The sequence below is a fragment of the Hyperolius riggenbachi genome, chromosome 2 (genome assembly GCF_040937935.1).
Source record: "Hyperolius riggenbachi isolate aHypRig1 chromosome 2, aHypRig1.pri, whole genome shotgun sequence".
Lineage (NCBI taxonomy): Eukaryota > Metazoa > Chordata > Amphibia > Anura > Hyperoliidae > Hyperolius > Hyperolius riggenbachi.
Genome location: NC_090647.1, coordinates 109,323,546 through 109,344,062, shown reverse-complemented (window position 1 = coordinate 109,344,062; position 20,517 = coordinate 109,323,546). Strand labels below are relative to the sequence as shown.

Sequence of the window (20,517 nt, the reverse complement as noted above, 5' to 3'; positions counted from 1 at the left end):
CTACTGTTTAAACTTCCTGCCGGGCAGGAAGAAGTGAAGCATGCTGGAGCCCAGACCAGAGAGGAGAAGAAGACAGCAGAGACCTGGGGACTCGCGCCGGCCGGAACAGGTAATGTATACTTGCTGTATTGCATCGGTCGTCGGGCATTCGAACGCCGCTATCGACGCGCTCCCTACCCGCCGGCGATCGAGAAAAATCTTCCGCACGGACGGATCGTCGGGAATCGACGGGAACGATCGATTTCGGATGGAAATCGATCGTTCTGTCAGCGGTGTGCGCAGCGATTGCACAGCCGATTCGATCACTGTGATCGAATCGGCTGTATATCGGCGGGAAAATAGTTAGGTGTATGGGCCCCTTAAGCCTACAGCGTACATTTGATAAATGTAGTAATATTCTACTAAATTCATATAGTAAAATATTGGTAATATATGCCGATATTTTACTACGACCTAACCTCTTCCTATTCTCACACAGAACCGTCCCCTGTTGGGCACCTAACCTTAACTACTTCCCGACCGCCGTATAGACAAATGGCGGCCGGGAAGCAGACGCCGCAAGGACCGCCGTATTGACAAATGGCGGCGGTCCTTGTTTGGGCATGGGCGGAGCGATCGCGTCATCCGTGACGCGATCCTCCGCCTCCGCCTGTCGCCGCTCACTCGCCGCAACATCCCGCCGGCCATACGGAAGCGCCGGCGGGATGTTAACCCGACGATCGCCGCATACAAAGTGTATAATACACTTTGTAATGTTTACAAAGTGTATTATACAGGCTGCCTCCTGCCCTGGTGGTCCCAGTGTCCGAGGGACCACCAGGGCAGGCTGCAGCCACCCTAGTCTGCACCAAGCACACTGATTTCCCCCCCCCCCCGCCCCAGATCGCCCACAGCACCCATCAGACCCCCCCCTGCCCACCCCCCAGACCCCTGTTTGCACCCAATCACTCCCCTAATCACCCATCAATCACTCCCTGTCACTATCTGTCAACGCTATTTTTTTTTTATACCCCCCCCCCTGCTCCCTCCTGATCACCCCCCCACCCCCCAGATTCTCCCCAGACCCCCCCCCCCCCCCCCCCCCCCATGCACTGTATGCATCTATCCCCCCTGATCACCTGTCAATCACCTGTCAATCACCCGTCAATCACCCATCAATCACCCATCAATCACCCCCTGTCACTGCCACCCATCAATCAGCCCCTAACCTGCCCCTTGCGGGCAATCTGATCACCCCCCCACACCAATAGATCGCCCGCAGATCCGACATCAGATCACCTCCCAAATCCATTGTTTACATCTATTCTCTCCTCTAAACACCCACTAATTACCCATCAATCACCCATCAATCACCCCCTATCACCACCTGTCACTTTTACCTATCAGATCAGACCCTAATCTGCCCCTTGCGGGCACCCAATCACCCGCCCACACGCTCAGATTGCCCTCAGACCCCCCCTTATCAATTCACCAGTGCATTCATTACATCTGTTCTTCCCTGTAATAACCCACTGATCACCTGTCAATCACCTATCACCCATCAATCACCCCCTGTCACTGCCACCCATCAATCAGCCCCTAACCTGCCCCTTGTGGGCAATCTGATCACCCACCCACACCATTAGATCGCCCGCAAACCCGCCGTCAGATTACCTCCCAAATGTATTGTTTACATCTGTTATCTTCTCTAAACACCCACTAATTACCCATCAATCACCCATCAATCACCCCCTATCACTGTTACCTATCAGATCAGACCCTAATCTGCCCCTTGCGGACACCCAATCACCCGCCTACACGCTCAGATTACCCTCAGACCCCCCCCCCCTTATCAATTCGCCAGGGCATTATTTACATCTATCCTTCCCTGTAATAACCCACTGATCACCTGTCAATCACCTGCCAATCACCTATCACCCATCAATCACCCCCTGTCACCCCCTGTCACTGCCACCCAACAATCAGCCCCTAACCTGCCCCTTGCGGGCAATCTGATTACCCACCCACACCAATAGATCGCCCGCAGATCCGACATCAGATCACCACCCAAGCGCAGCGTTTACTCTCCTCTAAACACCCACTAATTACCCATCAATCACCCATCAATCACCCCCTATCACCACCTGTCACTGTTACCCATCAGATCAGACCCTAATCTGCCCCTTGCGGGCACCCAATCACCCGCCTACACGCTCAGATTACCCTCAGACCCCCCCTTATCAATTCGCCAGTGCAATATTTACATCTGTTCTCCCCTGTAATAACCCACTGATTACCTGTCAATCACCTATCAATCACCCATCAATCACCCCCTGTCACTGCCACCCATCAATCACCCCCTGTCACTGCCACCCATCAATCACCCGCTGTCACTGCCACCCATCAATCAGCCCCTAACCTGCCCCTTGCGGGCAATCTGATCACCCACCCACACCAATAGATCGCTCGCAGATCCGACGTCCGATCACCTCCCAAGTGCAGTGTTTACATCTGTTCTCTACCCTAAACACCCACTAATTACCCATCAATCACCCCCTGTCACTGCTACCTATCAGATTAGACCCCTATCTGCCCCTAGGGCACTCAATCACCCGCCCACACCCTCAGAATGCCCTCAGACCCCAGCCCTGATCACCTCGCCAGTGCATTGCTTGCATCTATTCCCCCCTCTAATCACACCTTGAGACACCCATCAATCACCTCCTGTCACCCCCTAGCACACCTACACATCAGATCAGGCCCTAATTTGCCCCGTGTGGGCTCCTGATCACTCGGCCAAACCCTCAGATCCCCCTCAGACCCCCTTCCGATCACCTCCCCAGTGCATTGATTGCATCTATTTTCCCCTCTAACCACCCCCTGAGACACCCATCAATCACCTCCTGTCACCCCCCTAGCACTCCTATCCATCAGATCAGGCCCAATACAACCTGTCATCTAAAAGGCCACCCTGCTTATGACCGGTTCCACAAAATTCGCCCCCTCATAGACCACCTGTCATCAAAATTTGCAGATGCTTATACCCCTGAACAGTCATTTTGAGACATTTGGTTTCCAGACTACTCACGGTTTTGGGCCCGTAAAATGCCAGGGCGGTATAGGAACCTCACAAGTGTCCCCATTTTAGAAAAAAAGACACCCCAAGGTATTCTGTTAGGTGTATGACGAGTTCATAGAAGATTTTATTTGTTGTCAAAAGTTAGCGGAAATTGATTTTTATTGGTTTTTTTCCACAAAGTGTCACTTTCCGCTAACTTTTGACAAAAAAATAAAATCTTCTATGAACTCGTCATACACCTAACAGAATACCTTGGGGTGTCTTCTTTCTAAAATGGGGTCACTTGTGGGGTTCCTATACTGCCCTGGCATTTTAGGGGCCCTAAACCGCGAGGAGTAGTCTAGAAAACAAATGCCTCAAAATGACCTGTGAATAGGACGTTGGGCCCCTTAGCGCACCTAGGCTGCAAAAAAGTGTCACACATGTGGTACCGCCGTACTCAGGAAAAGTAGTATAATGTGTTTTGGGGTGTATTTTTACACATACCCATGCTGGGTGGGAGAAATTTCTATGTAAATGGACAATTGTGTGTAAAAAAAATCAAACAATTGTCATTTACAGAGATATTTCTCCCACTTAGCATGGGTATGTGTAAAAATACACCCCAAAACGCATTATACTACTTCTCCTGAGTACGGCGGTACCACATGTGTGGCACTTTTTTACACCCTAAGTACGCTAACGGGCCCAAAGTCCAATGAGTACCTTTAGGATTTCACAGGTCATTTTGCGACATTTGGTTTCAAGACTACTCCTCACGGTTTAGGGCCCCTAAAATGCCAGGGCAGTATAGGAACCCCACAAATGACCCCATTCTAGAAAGAAGACACCCAAAGGTATTCCGTACGGAGTATGGTGAGTTCATAGAAGATTTTATTTTTTGTCACAAGTTAGCGGAAAATGACACTTTGTGAAAAAAAACTATTAAAATCAATTTCCGCTAACTTGTGACAAAAAAATAAAAACTTCTATGAACTCACCATACTCCTAACGGAATACCTTGGGGTGTCTTCCTTCTAAAATGGGGTCATTAGTGGGGTTCCTATACTGCCCTGGCATTTTAGGGGCCCTAAACCGCGAGGAGTAGTCTTGAAACAAAAATGACCTGTGAAATCCTAAAGGTACTCATTGGACTTTGGGCCCCTTAGTGCAGTTAGGGTGCAAAAAAGTGCCACACATGTGGTATCGCCGTACTCGGGAGAAGTAGTATAATGTGTTTTGGGGTGTATTTTTACACATAGCCATGCTGGGTGGGAGAAATACCTCTGTAAATGACAATCTTTTGATTTTTTTTACACACAATTGTCCATTTACAGAGGTATTTCTCCCACCCAGCATGGGTATGTGTAAAAATACACCCCAAAACACATTGTACTACTTCTCCCGAGTATGGCGATACCACATGTGTGGCACTTTTTTGCACCCTAACTGCGCTAAAGGGCCCAAAGTCCAATGAGTACCTTTAGGATTTCACAGGTCATTTTTGAGAAATTTCGTTTCAAGACTACTCCTCACGGTTTAGGGCCCCTAAAATGCCAGGGCAGTATAGGAACCCCACAAATGACCCCATTTTAGAAAGAAGACACCCCAAGGTATTCCGTTAGTAGTATGGCGAGTTCATAGAAGATTTTATTTTTTGTCACAAGTTAGCGGAAATTGATTTTAATTGTGTTTTTTCACAAAGTGTCATTTTCCGCTAACTTTTGACAAAAAATAAAATCATCTATGAACTCACCATACTCCTAATGGAATACCTTGGGGTGTCTTCTTTCTAAAATAGGGTCATTTGTGGGGTTCCTATACTGCCCTGGCATTTTAGGGGCCCTAAACCGTGAGGAGTAGTCTTGAAACGAAATTTCTCAAAATGACCTGTGAAATCCTAAAGGTACTCATTGGACTTTGGACCCTTTAGCGCAGTTAGGGTGCAAAAAAGTGCCACACATGTGGTATCGCCGTACTCAGGAGAAGTAGTATAATGTGTTTTGTGGTGTATTTTTACACATACCCATGCTGAGTGGGAGAAAGATCTCTGTAAATGGACAATTGTGTGTAAAAAAAAATTAACAAATTGTCATTTACAGAGATATTTCTCCCACCCAGCATGGGTATGTGTAAAAATACACCCCAAAACACATTATACTACTTCTCCTGAGTACGGCAATACCACATGTGTGGCACTTTTTTGCAGCCTAACTGCGCTAAGGGGTCCAAAGTCCAATGAGCACCTTTAGGCTTTACAGGGGTGCTTACAATTTAGCACCCCCCAAAATGTCAGGACAGTAAACACACCCCACAAATGACCCCATTTTGGAAAGTAGACCCTTCAAGGTATTCAGAGAGGGGCATGGTGAGTCCGTGGCAGATTTAATTTTTTTATGTCGCAAGTTAGAAGAAATGGAAACTTTTTTTTTTTTTTTTTTCTCACAAAGTGTCATTTTCCGCTTACTTGTGACAAAAAATATCTTCTATGAACTCACTATGCCTCTCAGTGAATACTTTGGGATGTCTTCTTTCCAAAATGGGGTCATTTGGGGGGTATTTATACTATCCTGCAATTCTAGCCCCTCATGAAACATGACAGGGGGTCAGAAAAGTCAGAGATGCTTGAAAATGGGAAAATTCACTTTTTGCACCATAGTTTGTAAACGCTATAACTTTTACCCAAACCAATAAATATACACTGAATGGGTTTTTTTTTATCAAAAACATGTTTGTCCACATTTTTCGCGCTGCATGTATACAGAAATTTTACTTTATTTGAAAAATGTCAGCACAGAAAGTTAAAAAAATCATTTTTTTTCCAAAATTCATGTCTTTTTTGATGAATATAATAAAAAGTAAAAATCGCAGGAGCAATCAAATAGCACCAAAAGAAAGCTTTATTAGTGACAAGAAAAGGAGCCAAAATTCATTTAGGTGGTAGGTTGTATGAGCGAGCAATAAACCGTGAAAGCTGCAGTGGTCTGAATGGAAAAAAAGTGGCCGGTCCTTAAGGGGTAGAAAGCCCTAGGTCCTCAAGTGGTTAACCCCCTCCCCGGAGGGCAACTAACCTTAGGAACCACACAGTAAGAGGCGCTTGCTATGCAAACTGCGGCTACAAATAGCAAGCGCTTTTTATTTGTAGCCGCAGTACACATAGAGGATGGCTACGTTGCCGGTTATTATAGTGGGCACCCTTTGAACAGAGGAAAATTTAAAGGAAACTGGACTATAAACTCACAGATAGCCAGCGCCTAACACAACATCCCAAAATAAACAAGATTATTGGTGCGGCATATTAGGATGTGCGTCACGCCCATTTCCGCTGTTCTGAGCCCGCATTCTATTCTTACCTACTGATAGGTGGGTGGAGAAGTCTGCCTCTTTTCAATTATCCAGTTAACAACTGATGTGCTTAAAGGACAACTGAAGTGAGAAGTATATGGAGGCTGGCATGTTTATTTCCTTTCAAACAACGCAGGGTGCCTGGCTGTCCTCCTGATCCTCTACCTCTAATTTATTTAGCCATAGACCCTGAACAAGCATGCAGATCAGAGGTTTCTGGGAAAAAACTAAGAAAATTAGCTGCATGCTTGTTTCTGGTGTTATTCACACACTACTGCAGCCAAAGAGATCAGCAGCATGCCAGGCAACTGGGATTGTTTTAAAGGAAATAATTATGGCCGCCACTATATCCCTCTTGCCTGAGGTGTCCTTTAAAACCTATAACTTACAGGTTATACAAAGAGAACCATCTGAAATTAGCCATAATAAAAGATTCTATAGCAGCAATGAGTGAGTCAGTCATGCCGTAGCACTGTATTGGGATGTGGCCTGATGGGCTAAATCCCCATCCATCTCCTCAATTGGGGCCTCTGTCACCTCTCTGTAAAGGTCTGGATCATATCTCAGTTACTATAGTTAGTATTTAGAGAAGGTCAATGAGAGTCAAATAATTTTAACGAGCATCCAAATTTAATATATACCGATATGCATGTGCTTTGCAATCTGGCCTATCAAATACACTTCCAGCCAATTTTGATTGCCCCAATTCCAAACTGCATACAATCTGCATTGGATTTGCCTCTTATTGCCGTCTATTGCTTTCTGAAGCAAGAGAGAGAGAGACTGCATTTCTTTACCCCTGGAATGTCAATGCCCTTTTGTCTGGTCTCCCTATCACCAGAATTGTCCCGCTGCAGTCCATCATGAATGCAGCAGCCAGAATTATCCACTCCTTCCATCGCTCCGTCACGGCGGCTCCCCTCTCTGAATCCCTCCACTGGCTTCCTATGCAGTCCAGAATCAGATTCAAGATACTGCGTCTGGCCTACAAATCTGTCCACAAAACCTGCCCAACCTGCATCTCCAATCTTACTCAGAGGTACACACCTAGCCGCTCACTCCGCTTATCCAATGAACTTCGCCTGACCGCCCCCCGCATCACCCAGTCCCATGCACGCCTCCAGGACTTCTCAAGAGCTGCTCCAACACTATGGAACTACTTACCTCTCCCCATTAGGGCTGTCACCTTAGTATGCATCACTGTCTGGCCCGCAAAAACTTCTATGTACACTCCGGCCCCCCAGCAGTCTGAAGTATGTTGACCCGGCCCTCGACCCAAAACCTTTGGGGACCCTTGCTCTAGATTGTAAGCCTACAGGCAGAGTCCTCCCCCTTATGTCTCCTACCTGATCATGCACCTCCATTACCGTACACCCATGCTATGCATCTGAGTGAACTCGACTTGCCTAATCTCCATGCTCCCCTCCAGTGACTGACTAAGCATTACCTTGTACTCATACTGTGCTGCGTAATCTGGTTTGCATGTATTCCTGTATTGCCTTATTGCTGTATGTCACTCCTAAATATTGTCAGTAACCTTAATGTCCAGCGCTGCATAATATGTTAGGGCTTTATAAATACAATAAAAAAATAAATAAAATGTGGATACAATGTACACACTGTAACATTTTATCCCTGATAAATACAGGCTTTATGGACTCCAGCGCCATGTAATGGCATCAGCATTTCTTGGAGACTACACAGGGGAATAGCCAAAGTACAATGTCGTTACACACTGAGCTCCTACTGCAACCCGCTTTATAGGGCAGGATTCACAAAGCTTTTTCACCTGTTTTCCTCTATTTTCACTTTGCTCTTTGGGAGCTTAAAAAGGTAACATAGATAAACATATAATATAAATAAGAAAAGTAATATTGAAATGAAGTTAATCAGGAACAAGTTACTTTGAGAGATTATTTTGCTTGTAAATGCGCTGAAAGGTTAATTTTATCAAATAGGTGATAAGTCATTTATGAGAAGTTTTGTGAATAGAGTCAATAATGATTAAACAAGAGTCAGTTCTGCATTGCTGGGTTTGTTTTGTTCCTAACCAAAGAAGGCATCTGCATGGAGTCCCTAATTTCTGGTTGTGTTTGTGAGGGATCTTCACACATCCTAAAATGAGCCGGTATATTAACTACTTAAAGAGAATCTGTACTCTAATATTCTTACACTAAAAAGCATACTATTCTATTCCTTATTTTCTCCTGGGCCCCTCAGTGCTGTTTCTGCCACTCCCTGCTTCAATCCTGGCTTGTAATTAACAGTTTTAGGCAGTGTTTACAAACAAAAAAACTAACCAGCTTGTGATAGGCTCACATAAACAGAGTGTGTGAGTCATACAGAGTGTGCAGCGGGCCTGCAGAGGGTGTGTATCGCTTCTATCCAATCACAAGCAGCCCTGCATATTCCACACATTCAAGCCTTAGCCCTACAGACACGACAGAGGAAAGGAGATAAGATTTATTACAGAGACAGTGCAATTAGGAAAGGCTGCAGTAAGCCAGAGCACATTAGAACAGGCATAGGAACTTATAGGATAGAAGAACTAAGGCTGAAAAATTTGTTACAGAGTCTCTTTAAGGACCACGATAATTGAAATCTACTGAAATCTATTGTGTTTTGATGGCTATCTGGCTGCCAGGGCGTAGATTGCAACTGCTGCCACTGTGCGCATCAGCCATTTTTGTCGATCTCGCCGCAGCTCACTCGCTCTGCCCGTCTATGACAACAGAGCCCTGTGAGCGTGTCAGGAGCAGATTTCATTGGCTCCTGGCCCTGTCTTTTAATGTAAGCAACTCCCATTGGCTTACATTGATAGGCAGGGTCAGGAGCCAATAAAAGCGGCTTCTGATTGGCTCACAGGAACTCTGCCCTCATAGAAACGGCAGAGTGGGTGGCCCTAGTTCCCGACGTGCGGTGATGATGGTGGTTGGGGCAGGTATGTGCGGCGATTTGTCGGGATTCCGCCGTTTATGCACCAGCGGTGGGGCCGGTTCTAGACAGGCACATATGAGGGGGGCAGTCAGAAATGTGAAGGGGGCATCATGTTTGAGCCCATTTTTGTCCAGAATCGGTAGTGCGGCGATGCACAAACGAGACAGCGTATCACCAATAAATTCACATAATGACAGACAGTGTTTCACCAGTAAATGCACATAATGACAGACAGCCTTTCACCAGTAAATGCACGTAAGGACATAAAGCGTTTCACCAGTAAATGCACATAAGAGACAGCATTTTACCAGTAAATGCACATAAGAGACAGCGTTTTACCAGTAAATGCACCTGATGACAGACAGCGTTTCACCAGTAAATGCACATACAGTTGTGTTCAAAATTATTCAACCCCCAATGAAATTGTGTGTTTTGGCCAGTTTGACACTGATTTTGATCATTTCAGTCATCTTGTTTACAATTAAATCAAAGAGGCACTTGTAAGTCAGACAAATATAACATAACATTTATAATGAAATAACCACAAATGTCTTTTCTGTGCTCACATCATTATCAGTTTTATTCAACCCCCAAGTGACATTAATTCTTAGTACAACATCCTTTCCCAGTTATAACAGCTTTTAAACATGAAGCATAGCTTGACACAAGTGTCTTGCAGCGATCTACCGGTATCTTATCCCATGGTATCATGGTCATGGTATCTTGCACACGCTGAAGCTTCCCTGTACAATAGGCAAGGTGTTATTTTCTTCATAGGCCTTGTTCTTCCTCCTCCAAACATAGCGTTGATCCATGGGCCCAAACAGTTCTAATAATTAGAACTGTTTGGGCCCATGGATCAATGCAATGTTTGGAGGAGGAAGAACAAGTAAACAAGATGACTGAAATTATCAAAATCAATGTCAAACTGGCCAAAACACTCAATTTCAGTGGGGGTTGAATAATTTTGAACACAACTGTAATTACAGACAGCTGGTGTCCCCAGTATATGAAGCCAGGTCTATAGGTGTCCCCAGTATATGTAGCCAGGTCTATAGGTGTCCCAGTATATGTAGCCAGGTCTATAGGTGTCCCAGTATATGTAGCCAGGTCTATAGGCGTCCCCAGTATATGTAGCCAGGTCTATAGGTGTCCCCAGTAAATGTAGCCAGGGGTATATGTGTCCCCAGTATAGGTAACCGGACATATAGCTGCCCCCCAGTATATGTAGCCAGGTCTATAGGTGTCCCCACAATAGGTAGCCAGGACTTTAGGGCGTGGCAGCGTAGAAAAGAGGGAGTGGTGGGCACAGCGGCGGGGAAAGGGGTAGTCCCTCCCTCACCTGGGGCTCCACCATCCTCGCTCCACCCTCCAGAACTACGTTTTGTGGCAGTGGGCGGGTACTTACCTCCTCGTTCCGGCGGCACAAGAAGAAGCTCTGCATTGCTGCTAGTCTGGTCTGATCTGGTCGGCGAAACATGTTAGGCATCACCTTAGCCAGCACTGAACGACCAGAGACCTCAATTTGATGTGCAGCAGCTCTCATCCACAGCTAACATACCATGGATGGGTAACAACTTATGCAACCAATCTGGCTTCTGCTTTGCTGGTGATCATTTGCACAACTGCTTAATTTGGCTTATGCATGCATGCTATTGCTGGTGCTGGATTGCACACGCTTTCTGAATTTGACCACTGCATTCTGCATTTGGGAGTCATTAGTGGACGATCTCATTGTGTATGCCTATTAGACAAACGACTGCATTCACACTCTCTGCGAGTGGGACTGTTTGTGGATATACATCAGTGCTCATGTAGCAAAGACACCAGCCTTTGTTGGTTTGAGCCTGGAATGCTGCTTCTTGGATGTCTGCAATTGGGTTCAACCTGTATATGAACTGGCATTTTGCCTCACAGCAAACATTTTTCTGCATCACAGGAGTTGCCTCTTGTGAGTCAAGTTTTGGACTAGAACATCCAAATATAGGGGACTGCAGCCCCATTTTTTGCTCTGGAGTCAGTCTGGCTTTATTCATTATAGTGTCACATGACTTATGCTATCATTGGTTTTTAGACTTTTTGTATATGTATGTATGTTTAATGTGGGATATTAAAGTTTTCTACTAATTTTTTCACATGCACCCAAGAGTCAATCCTTTCTTTGCTCTTTTACATGAAACAAATGTATACATGCTAGGTTAAAGTCAGCAGAGACTACAGATAACAATTTCCCCTGACAATAACCCAGCATGCATACCTCCCAACTTTGAGATGAGAAAGAGGGACACTTAAGCCACGCCCCTTCCACACCCCTGACACACAACCTAGTCATGCATACCATAAAGATTTCATAAGAAAAATATGTTGTTTTACAATTTAAACCACACTGGTCCTTTCTATGCTGGTTCATTTTCCTTATCCAACACATTTTTAGTAGATAAATATATATATTTACATAGAAAGAGGAACAAAGTCCTGAAAGAGGGACAAATGAGGAGGAAAGAGGGACAGAGGGACAGGGTTCCCAAAGAGGGACTGTTCCTCCGAAAGAGGGACAGTTGGGAGCTATGCGCATGTATATAGCAGCCTCTGTATGGTCAGTGATTTGCCTGGCGGATAAACTCGGCTGAGCGATGGCCAATAGCTTTGTTCTCACTGCTTACTACGCCCACTGTGTGACATCACATCTGACCATGCCTCTGTACAGCCTCGGCCCAGCGATGTCACCTGAAGGATTGGGTCTAGATCCCCGACAGGTGACACCAACCTAGCGTGTGTACAGGCCTTTAGAAGGGACAGTGAGCGATGTGAATCATTCAGTGTATACACTACAGCAGAATGTGTTGGGGTCCTATAAGTAAAATGAGCCAAGAAAATTGATTACATGTTCTGTTAGATACAAATATTAAATAAGAAGAAAGGATCCATACATACATCCAATTTTGATTTTTACCACCCCCATGTAGTACGAGAGTCAACAGACACTGAGTACTATGGCCAGATTGTGTAGGTAAACTCATACCACAATGAGGTGGTAAAATGGGATGTGTGTACCAGGCTTAAAGCCTCCCTTTATCCGTTACAGAAGACCCGCAACCTTTATGTATTTTCTGCCACATCGAACATTTGGCGTACCTACCACAGCAAAGAAGGAAAATCTATACAAATCAAGGATTGCAAAGTCAATTGTTCGTAGTACCGGTACTTTGTTGAATTACAACATCTTTAAATACTACGTACATTTTTACCAAAACGATTGAATCAAATGAAAGTTCAAAAGAATATTTTTTTTCAATCAAGGAAAACGATTCCATTTTTTCTATAAAAATCCGATCAGACATGTTGGGAAAATCTTTATATTCGATCTAACGGAATAAACAAACTAAATTATATAATCGAAAAAAAAATGAAAAATGGTCTCATGTATGGGCACCTTTAGACCGATCATGCTTGGTACATGTATGAAGCTGTTACCTCTGTGGCTGGAACTGGAAGGAGCTGCGGGCCGTCCTCCCATGTAACAGAGTTCTTAATAAAGAATTCAAGGCAGCTTTATCCTCCAATAAGGGCTGTGAAGAGAGGCTTTCATCCATCTAAAACAGAATACAAAAAATGCAGAAAAATAATATGCTTTCCTCCTGATTGGTCATGAACTTGGGATAGAGTTTATGGCATTTATTCCTACATTTGACTTATTGTTAGCATTGCTGAGTATAATTTACCTTCTTAAAAGAGAATTAATGTATTAATGAGTATTAATGGGTGGCTTCAAATCGGGAAACATGAGACTAACACAAGAAACAAAGTTTATACATTGGTTCAAAACTGTAGAAGATGGTTTAAACAAGGACTCTTACTTCTTGTGCTGGTACGATGGGTTTTAAAGAGAGTCTGAAGCGAGAATAAATCTCGCTTCAGACCTCATAAATAGCAGGGGCATGTGTGCCCCTGCTAAACCGCCGCTATCCCGCAGCGTAACGGGGGTCCCTGATCCCCCAAATCCCCTCCGTGCAGCGGGGGAGCGCTTTCTGGTTGGGGAAGGGCTAACCGCCGCAGCCCTGCCCCACGCGCGTCTGTCAGCGCGTATCTCCGCCTCTCCCCCGCCCCTCTCAGTCTTCCTTCACTGAGAGGGGCGGGGGAGAGGCGGCGAAGCGCCGCTGATAGACGCGACTGGAGGTAGGGCTGCGGCGGTTAGCCCTGCCTCCAGGAGCGACCAAGTCTGCGACCAAGTGTTGCAGTGGGGGGTTTGGGGGTGAAAGGACCCCCGTTTAGCGGCGCGATAGCGGCGGTTTAGCAGGGGCACACGTGCCCCTGCTAACTTTGAGCTCTGAAGCGAGATTTATTCTCGCTTCAGAGTCTCTTTAAATGCCACAATTCTTTTAATTTTAATTTTTCTATCTTTTCATTCATTTTGTGTGCCATTTGCTGTGTAAGATGGTGTTTACTGTCACTATTCATTTTATTTGCTTTCATGTGCTGGTTTTAAATGCCACAATTCTCTAATGGCCCATACTCACGGGCTACAATTGTCGCCGCAACATGCGGCGCGCGCGTGTTGCGGCGACAGGTCGCCCGTGAGTATGCGGCGTTGCACGGGCGCGCACCCCGAACTTTCGCCCGTCGCTGATGTCGCCAGGTGATTGGCGCGGTCAATCGCCTGGCGACAGTCGCCGCCGCAACTCCGCAGCAACTGTCGCTAGTCCGCGTAAGTACGCGGCCTAGCGTCAGCAACATAATTGCAAATAGACGGCGCTTCCGGCGGGGGGAGGGACAACAGCGACAGCTTCCGCCGCATCAGTTGCCAGGTCCCTCCGCCGTGTGTATGCGGAGGGACCTGGCGATGAGCTGTCGCCGGCATGTCGCGCACACGCTCCCGTGTGCTAGCGACATGCCAAAAAGTTGCCCGTGAGTATGGGCCATTAAGCTTAGAATTAATGGTGCATGTAACCAGCCCAGTTACAGAACTTGGAATTTACGATGTCTCCCCATCACCAGAATCTGCTTTATGTCATGTTGAGGGAACTGTTGATCTTATAAATTTAGCCAGGATGCCTGGGAAAGCCTCCTCAGTAACAGTTGAGGCATCTAATTACATTTATGTTTGCTAAAGAATGTTTCTCCTCTGTATGTCAGTGTATATAAGCTGTGTTTTTCAGTTCTGGTCAGGAACCAGCCCGACGAAGGCTTTTTATAAGCCGAAAGCTCACTGTTTATCCATCTCTAAGTTAGCCAATAAATGGTATCATCCTGATTCAAAACTCCTTGCTTTTACTCATGGCTAACACGGTACAACACTCTACTCCTTCTTAAAAGAGACGTCTTTGCAATAATTCAGCTTTAGGTGAGCCACTGTGGTTTCCCATGATGCATCACTCCCGAATATGCTAATAATTTTTTTACTAGACTTTAGGCTGGTTACAATAATGGGCGCTAGGCCTTGGCCCCTCACAGCTCCCCTTCCCCCCGCCGCACGCATGCAATGGCTGTGACGCGTACCCATGCACATGCCCACCTCCCGCGCGCGCACACGTCCGCCCTGCCCTCGTTCTCCTGTGGTGTGTAACGTCTGTGTGGCGCGCATGTGTACTGGCAAAAAAGCACGAACACAGGGACAGGTGATGCAGGGACACAGGGGTTTTATTGTATAGGATGCCCCTGAAGCTAGGCTTGCATTCAGAACCGCTGGTGTATAGCAAGCATATAGCTTTAAATTATACAAAGCTACATCAACCAAACATGCATATGGCCTGTTTTGTATTTTTTGGTCCTCATCAATGCATGGCAGGGGTGATATGGCTCTATGGTATAGGGCTTGGACCAGAGAAGGATTAAAGGAATACTATTGATTCACATATTTTTTTCAATTGACACAGGAATTGTTTGGGAAGTGCTGCTAAGTACTGGTGTATACATTTTAGTAGCAACTTCTTTGTTTACTGTTAGCAAAATACATTCAAAGTTTACTGACGCCAAAACTGACAGCTGACTGAGCCATGAGGAGAGGGTAAATTCCCCTCACACTTGATCAGTTAACTCTACGTGTAGCTCTGTGTGTGACAGAGAAGAGAGCTCCCAACAGCTGCAGCTCCTGTGTCCTGTGTTTCTGACTGACCTGTCTGAAGAAAGCAGAGGAAATGTACCTAATTGTCACAGCTTTTTCATATTTTTTTTGCTTTCAGAGTTTGATATGTTTGATATTTGCTTTCTGTAGTCTGATATGCAACTCTGGCTGTGCATTGAAGCAGACACCCCTTCTGCAATTGATTTGTCCCAATATAGCTAAATCCTACCCTCAATAAATTACAGCTTTTGCCTCTGATATTGAACATGAAAAGTAGGAAAATGTTTACACAGCTACTTAGACATTATTTGTACATTGTCATTTTAGAACACTTGGGTATCGATAGTATTCCTTTAAGATGTAATGGGGTCCTAGGCAAGGTAGTAGATTTGAGCCCCCCTTGTGGTCTGTTTGGTAAGCTGAAGTAGAGACAGGTCAAAGAAAGTGGCAGGTGAGCCCCTTGACACCCACTGGCCCCCTTGATAACAACTAGGCCCCAAGCACTTGCCTCGGTTGCCTGGTGAATAATCCTGCTCTGGCTTGGACAAGTACTAAGGAATTATCCAGGCAGCTCATGGTGACCCAGAACCACTAGGGCGGTATAGGGGGCTAAAGAGACCGAGAAGCCCTCCTACTAAAAAGAAACACCATGAGCTCTCTGGGTATTCTGTAGTACTGGTCCAAGCCCTATCCCATACAGCCATATCAACCCCTGTCATATGCAGACCAACAGTCCGAAATAGGCTGTCTACATGTGGGGTTGGTTACCACAAGAGAATTTATGCGTGCTCAGACACCAAGTTTAACCCTAACAAATCTGGCTTTGCAAATCTCGCCTAATTGGCTTATCATGAGGCATTGCTCATGCATTTGCTTTCGCATGCCAAACTATGCAGGGTCAAAAACCAATACCGCAAAGCGGTTGCCCTGTGGGAATTAGTTCATGCTACATTAACACTATCCAGAAGCACCACGGGGAGGCTTCCCAATGCCCCCATACGAACAGGGGGCCGCAGGACCCCAAGCTCTCTCACAGCCTGGGGACCACAGTGGCTCCCCGAAGGGGGAGGCTGGGTGGCACAGGCGACCCCCCTCCCCCCCCCCAAGCATGGCCAGCGCCGGGGGGGAGGGGGGTGTCTGCACCCACCTCCCAATATTAAAAACAGGCACTTAACGTCCATTGCGTTCTGCTACATGAGCATTGACTTGGGGGCACTACATGGGAAAGGAGTGAAGCATGGGTCACCCCAAGCTTTGGAGCTCACGGCTGGCTTACACACAACACTCCAGAGGGGGGAGAGGACAGGCGCAGACAGCTCACCCCAGGGCTCACACCACCTAGAGCAAGCCATCCATGTGGGGTTGGTGTAGCTCTGTAAATGTATAAACTATAGGCTCACTATACACCATCGGTTCTGGATGTGAGCCTGGCTTCAGGGGCAGAAAGAAATGATTTGCATATTCGGGTGTGACGCATCTTGTTAATTCACAGTTGCTTACGTAAAGCTAAATTATCTGAAATACCTTCTGTTTTAAGAAGGCAAATTATATTCGGCATAGCTTTTTGTAGGAGGGTTTTTCAGTTTCTTTAAAGGGAAGGTCCAAGCACACAAAAAAATTCCACTTACCTGGGGCTTCCTCCAACCCCTGGCTGCCGTCTTGTGCCCTCGCCGCAGCTCAAGTGGCTCCCGGTGTCCTGCGCTGCAGGCGAGGTCGGCTTCCTGTGCTCTCCACGGCGCGGGTCACGTGGTCCGGCTGACGTCATCAGGTCTGTACTGCGCAGGCACAGAACTACTGCGCAGTACAGACCTGATGACGTCAGCCGGACCACATGACACGCGCTGTGGAGTGCACAGGAAGCCGACCTGGCGAGGTCGGCTTCTGCAGCGGAGGACATCGGGAGCCACTTGAGCTGTGGTGAGGGCACAGGACGGCAGCCAGGAGCTGGAGGAAGCCCCAGGTAAGTGGATTTTTTTTGTGTGCTTGGATGTCCAGGGTAAAAAATAAACAAAAATCAACTTACCCTGGGCTTCCTCCAGCCTTCGCCGCAGCTCCGGTAGCTCACGGTGTCCTTCTGCACCGGAGTCAGTTTTTGCAAACCTCAAACAAAATTATGGATATCTACCTCAAACTATTGATCCATGCCTGTCTCACCTTAAATTACTCCATAAAAAAATCCAGAATAAGGAAGCACAGGGCTATAAACATACAAATCATTTATTAATATATCATAAATATAGCACTGTACCATGACGTGTCAGTTTTTGTTTTTAAAATACCCTACAGAACGCCTTTAAACTTACACCACCTGCATATGAAAGTCACCTGGTCCCTAACATGTATTTTAAAGACCAATTGTAGTGAGAGGGATATGGAGGCTGCCATATTTATTTTCTTTTAAACAATACCAGTTGCCTGGCAGCCCTGCTGATCTATTCGGCTGCAGGAGTATCTGAATCACAGCAGAAACAAGCACACTGCTAATTTTGTCAGATTTGACAATAAGGTCAGAAAAACCTGATCTGCTGCTGCATGCTTGTTCAGGGTCTATGACAAAAAGTATTATGGGCAGGTAGAGCCATGACTTACCTGTGACTCTAGGTAGCTAGGAGGTGCCTCCATGAAGGCTTCTGTGGAGTCCTCAGATGCATGTGCCTGGTGAGGCTGGGAACTCCTGGCGCAGGAGAGGAGGGTGAGCAGCAGGAGGGTGGCTATCTCCATGGCTGTGTGGCTGGAAGGTGTGAGGTGATGGGCTCAGCTCTGCTCTATATAACAGGTGCACCTCGGGAGGCGGAGCCAGCATCCATACAAGGTGAAGGATGAGGTGATTCATCTGAGCAGGTGCCACATGTCACTGTCACACAAGGGCTGATGGGGGACTTGGCTCTGGGGATGCGAACTACTCCCCGGAGTGTGAGTAAAGCTCACTTGTACATTATTAGTTGGATAAATCCAGCTAAATTGCACTTAAACCTCTTTCCACAGGCACTTAATTGAAAGCGGTTTGTCCTGCTAAAGCTTAGGGTCCCAGCGGAGGGGGCCGCTGATAGATTTGCTCATTTTATACACATATATTCCTGCCAAATGAATAACGGCTGGTAATGCACAGAACTGGGGACCACATCTGTCTGCTTCTATTTAGTATATTTAGTGTACTATAGAGATGAGCAAAGCATTCTAAGCCTCCAGGAGCTCTGTGCATTATGGAGGGGGGATAATATCTTGTAATTAAAACATACTAAAATGACAATAAATAAGCAAAAGAAGAACAGCCAGTATATGATACACTGACAGCAAAAATCTATTCATAATATTAACATCCAATATCACTGCAACACAAACAGCCTAAAATGACTTATTTTAGTGTTAGTTTTATAGCCATTCATTTTCTGAGCAACTTGCTACAATTAAGACTCCTGTTGCGGACACCGGGGTGACTGATATCCAATAAGGAGGTCTGTGGAATAGCTATAAGTGATATCATCAATAAAGTCACTACGGAGCCTCAGGGCTCTATGAACTCCAAGTTAATGACGCCAGCGCCTTTCAAATAAACTGCTAGGTGCTGCTAATCACTTATCCAGCAATCTGTGTGACAGAAACGTCATTCATGCTACCAAACGCTAGACAGGATACCAAAAGGAAATGAGCTGTCCAAATCCAAGAGACCAACTAGATTTCATCCGCTTAGGGGCGGTTCCCGCTGGGTGCTGCGTACGTTTCCGAATCGGGTGCAGCACCCAGGGCCAGATCTAGCTACAATTGGGCCCTAGGGAAAAAGTAACTTGGGGGTGGGGGTCCTAACGCCCTCTTCCAACAAAATCACCCCCAGGCCCCCTGAGCTGGCTGCCTGGCCCGATCCAATCCTCCCCCGTCACACAATATCATAAGGTGTCCATCATATGTCCCCTAAAACGCAATTTCAGTGTTCCCGTTATTCACCTGCTCTTTTTCCTATACAGAGTAAACACACAACATCTCCACTCCCGAGGGTCACCATAGCTGGAGGAGAGGAGGGGCACATTAAAGGATACCCGAAGTGACATGTGACATGTGACATGTTGAGATAGACATGTGTATGTACATTGCCTAGCACACAAATAACTATGCTGTGTTCCTTTTTTTCTTTCTCCGCCTGGAAGAGTTAAATATCAGGTATGTAAGCGGCTGACTCAGTCCTGACTCAGACAGGAAGTGACTACAGTGTGACCCTCACTGATAAGAAATTCCACTTTTTATCTCTTTCTTGCTCTCAGAAGCCATTTTCTGCTAGGAAAGTGTTTTATAGTTGGAATTTCTTATCAGTGAGGGTCACACTGTAGTCACTTCCTGTCTGAGTCATGACTGAGTCAGCCACTTACATACCTAATATTTAACTCTTTCAGGCAGAGAAAGAAAAAAAAAAAAGAACATAGCATAGTTATTTGTGTGCTAGGCACTGTACATATTATAATGGTACAGAATCCGCCCACCCATTCAGCATCACATAAATAGTTTTTTTAGATATATATACACCAAAGTTCAGAGTCTTCGCTATCATAAATCCACAAACCAGTCTTTCAATATATATGTAGACAGCGCTCTTCTTCTTACATCACAACCTGCAGGATTAAAACCTGAACATAGTGCATTACTGTTAATCTTATAACACTTGACACCCCAGTGCTCTGTAGTGCTCCACTCGTGCTCCACACTTAGTGCAATAATTCACACGACCCCTTCAGAAATGCAGGCTCACCAGATGTAATCCACCTCGCTTTTCAGGTGGGTCTCTCACATGAATCAATAAGCCAACGAACTAGCAGCTTTAGGTCTCCAAAAAAGGGTTTAATCCAAATTCCTCTTAAAATCACAATAAAAACAACAAAGCCAACATAGCGTAAAACATTAGCTGCCAATGCCCTGCGCTAAGATGCACTCACGTCATAAGGATGAATTGTGCGCATATCAGGCCCAAAGTAAGCCTCGCGGTGTCACCTCCAGTGCGGTCTCGGCGTCCCGTCTCCGCTGCGGCGCTTCCGCTTGTATGATGCTTGTGGCCGGCTCGCGTTCCCCAGTTTGCTCCCAGTGACGTCAGGCGCTCCACGCTCCGCCTTACACGTTTCGTCCGTCAAGGACTCATCCTTGACTGACGGAC

The 20,517-nt window shown here is 46.1% G+C and overlaps 1 protein-coding gene across 1 annotated transcript in view; it reads right to left on the bottom strand.

Annotated features, from left to right (window-relative positions):
• NPFF (neuropeptide FF-amide peptide precursor) overlaps nt 1-18,100 on the bottom strand; it is a 30,229-nt gene extending 12,129 nt beyond the window's left edge. The window contains exons 1-2 of the mRNA XM_068265093.1: nt 17,970-18,100; nt 12,794-12,912 (exon numbers count right to left, since the gene is read on the bottom strand). Of these exons, the coding sequence (XP_068121194.1) occupies nt 12,794-12,912; nt 17,970-18,002 (152 nt within the window). The 5' untranslated portion in view covers nt 18,003-18,100. The remainder of the gene's footprint in view (nt 1-12,793; nt 12,913-17,969) is intronic.
• Between the last annotated feature and the right edge of the window lie 2,417 nt (nt 18,101-20,517).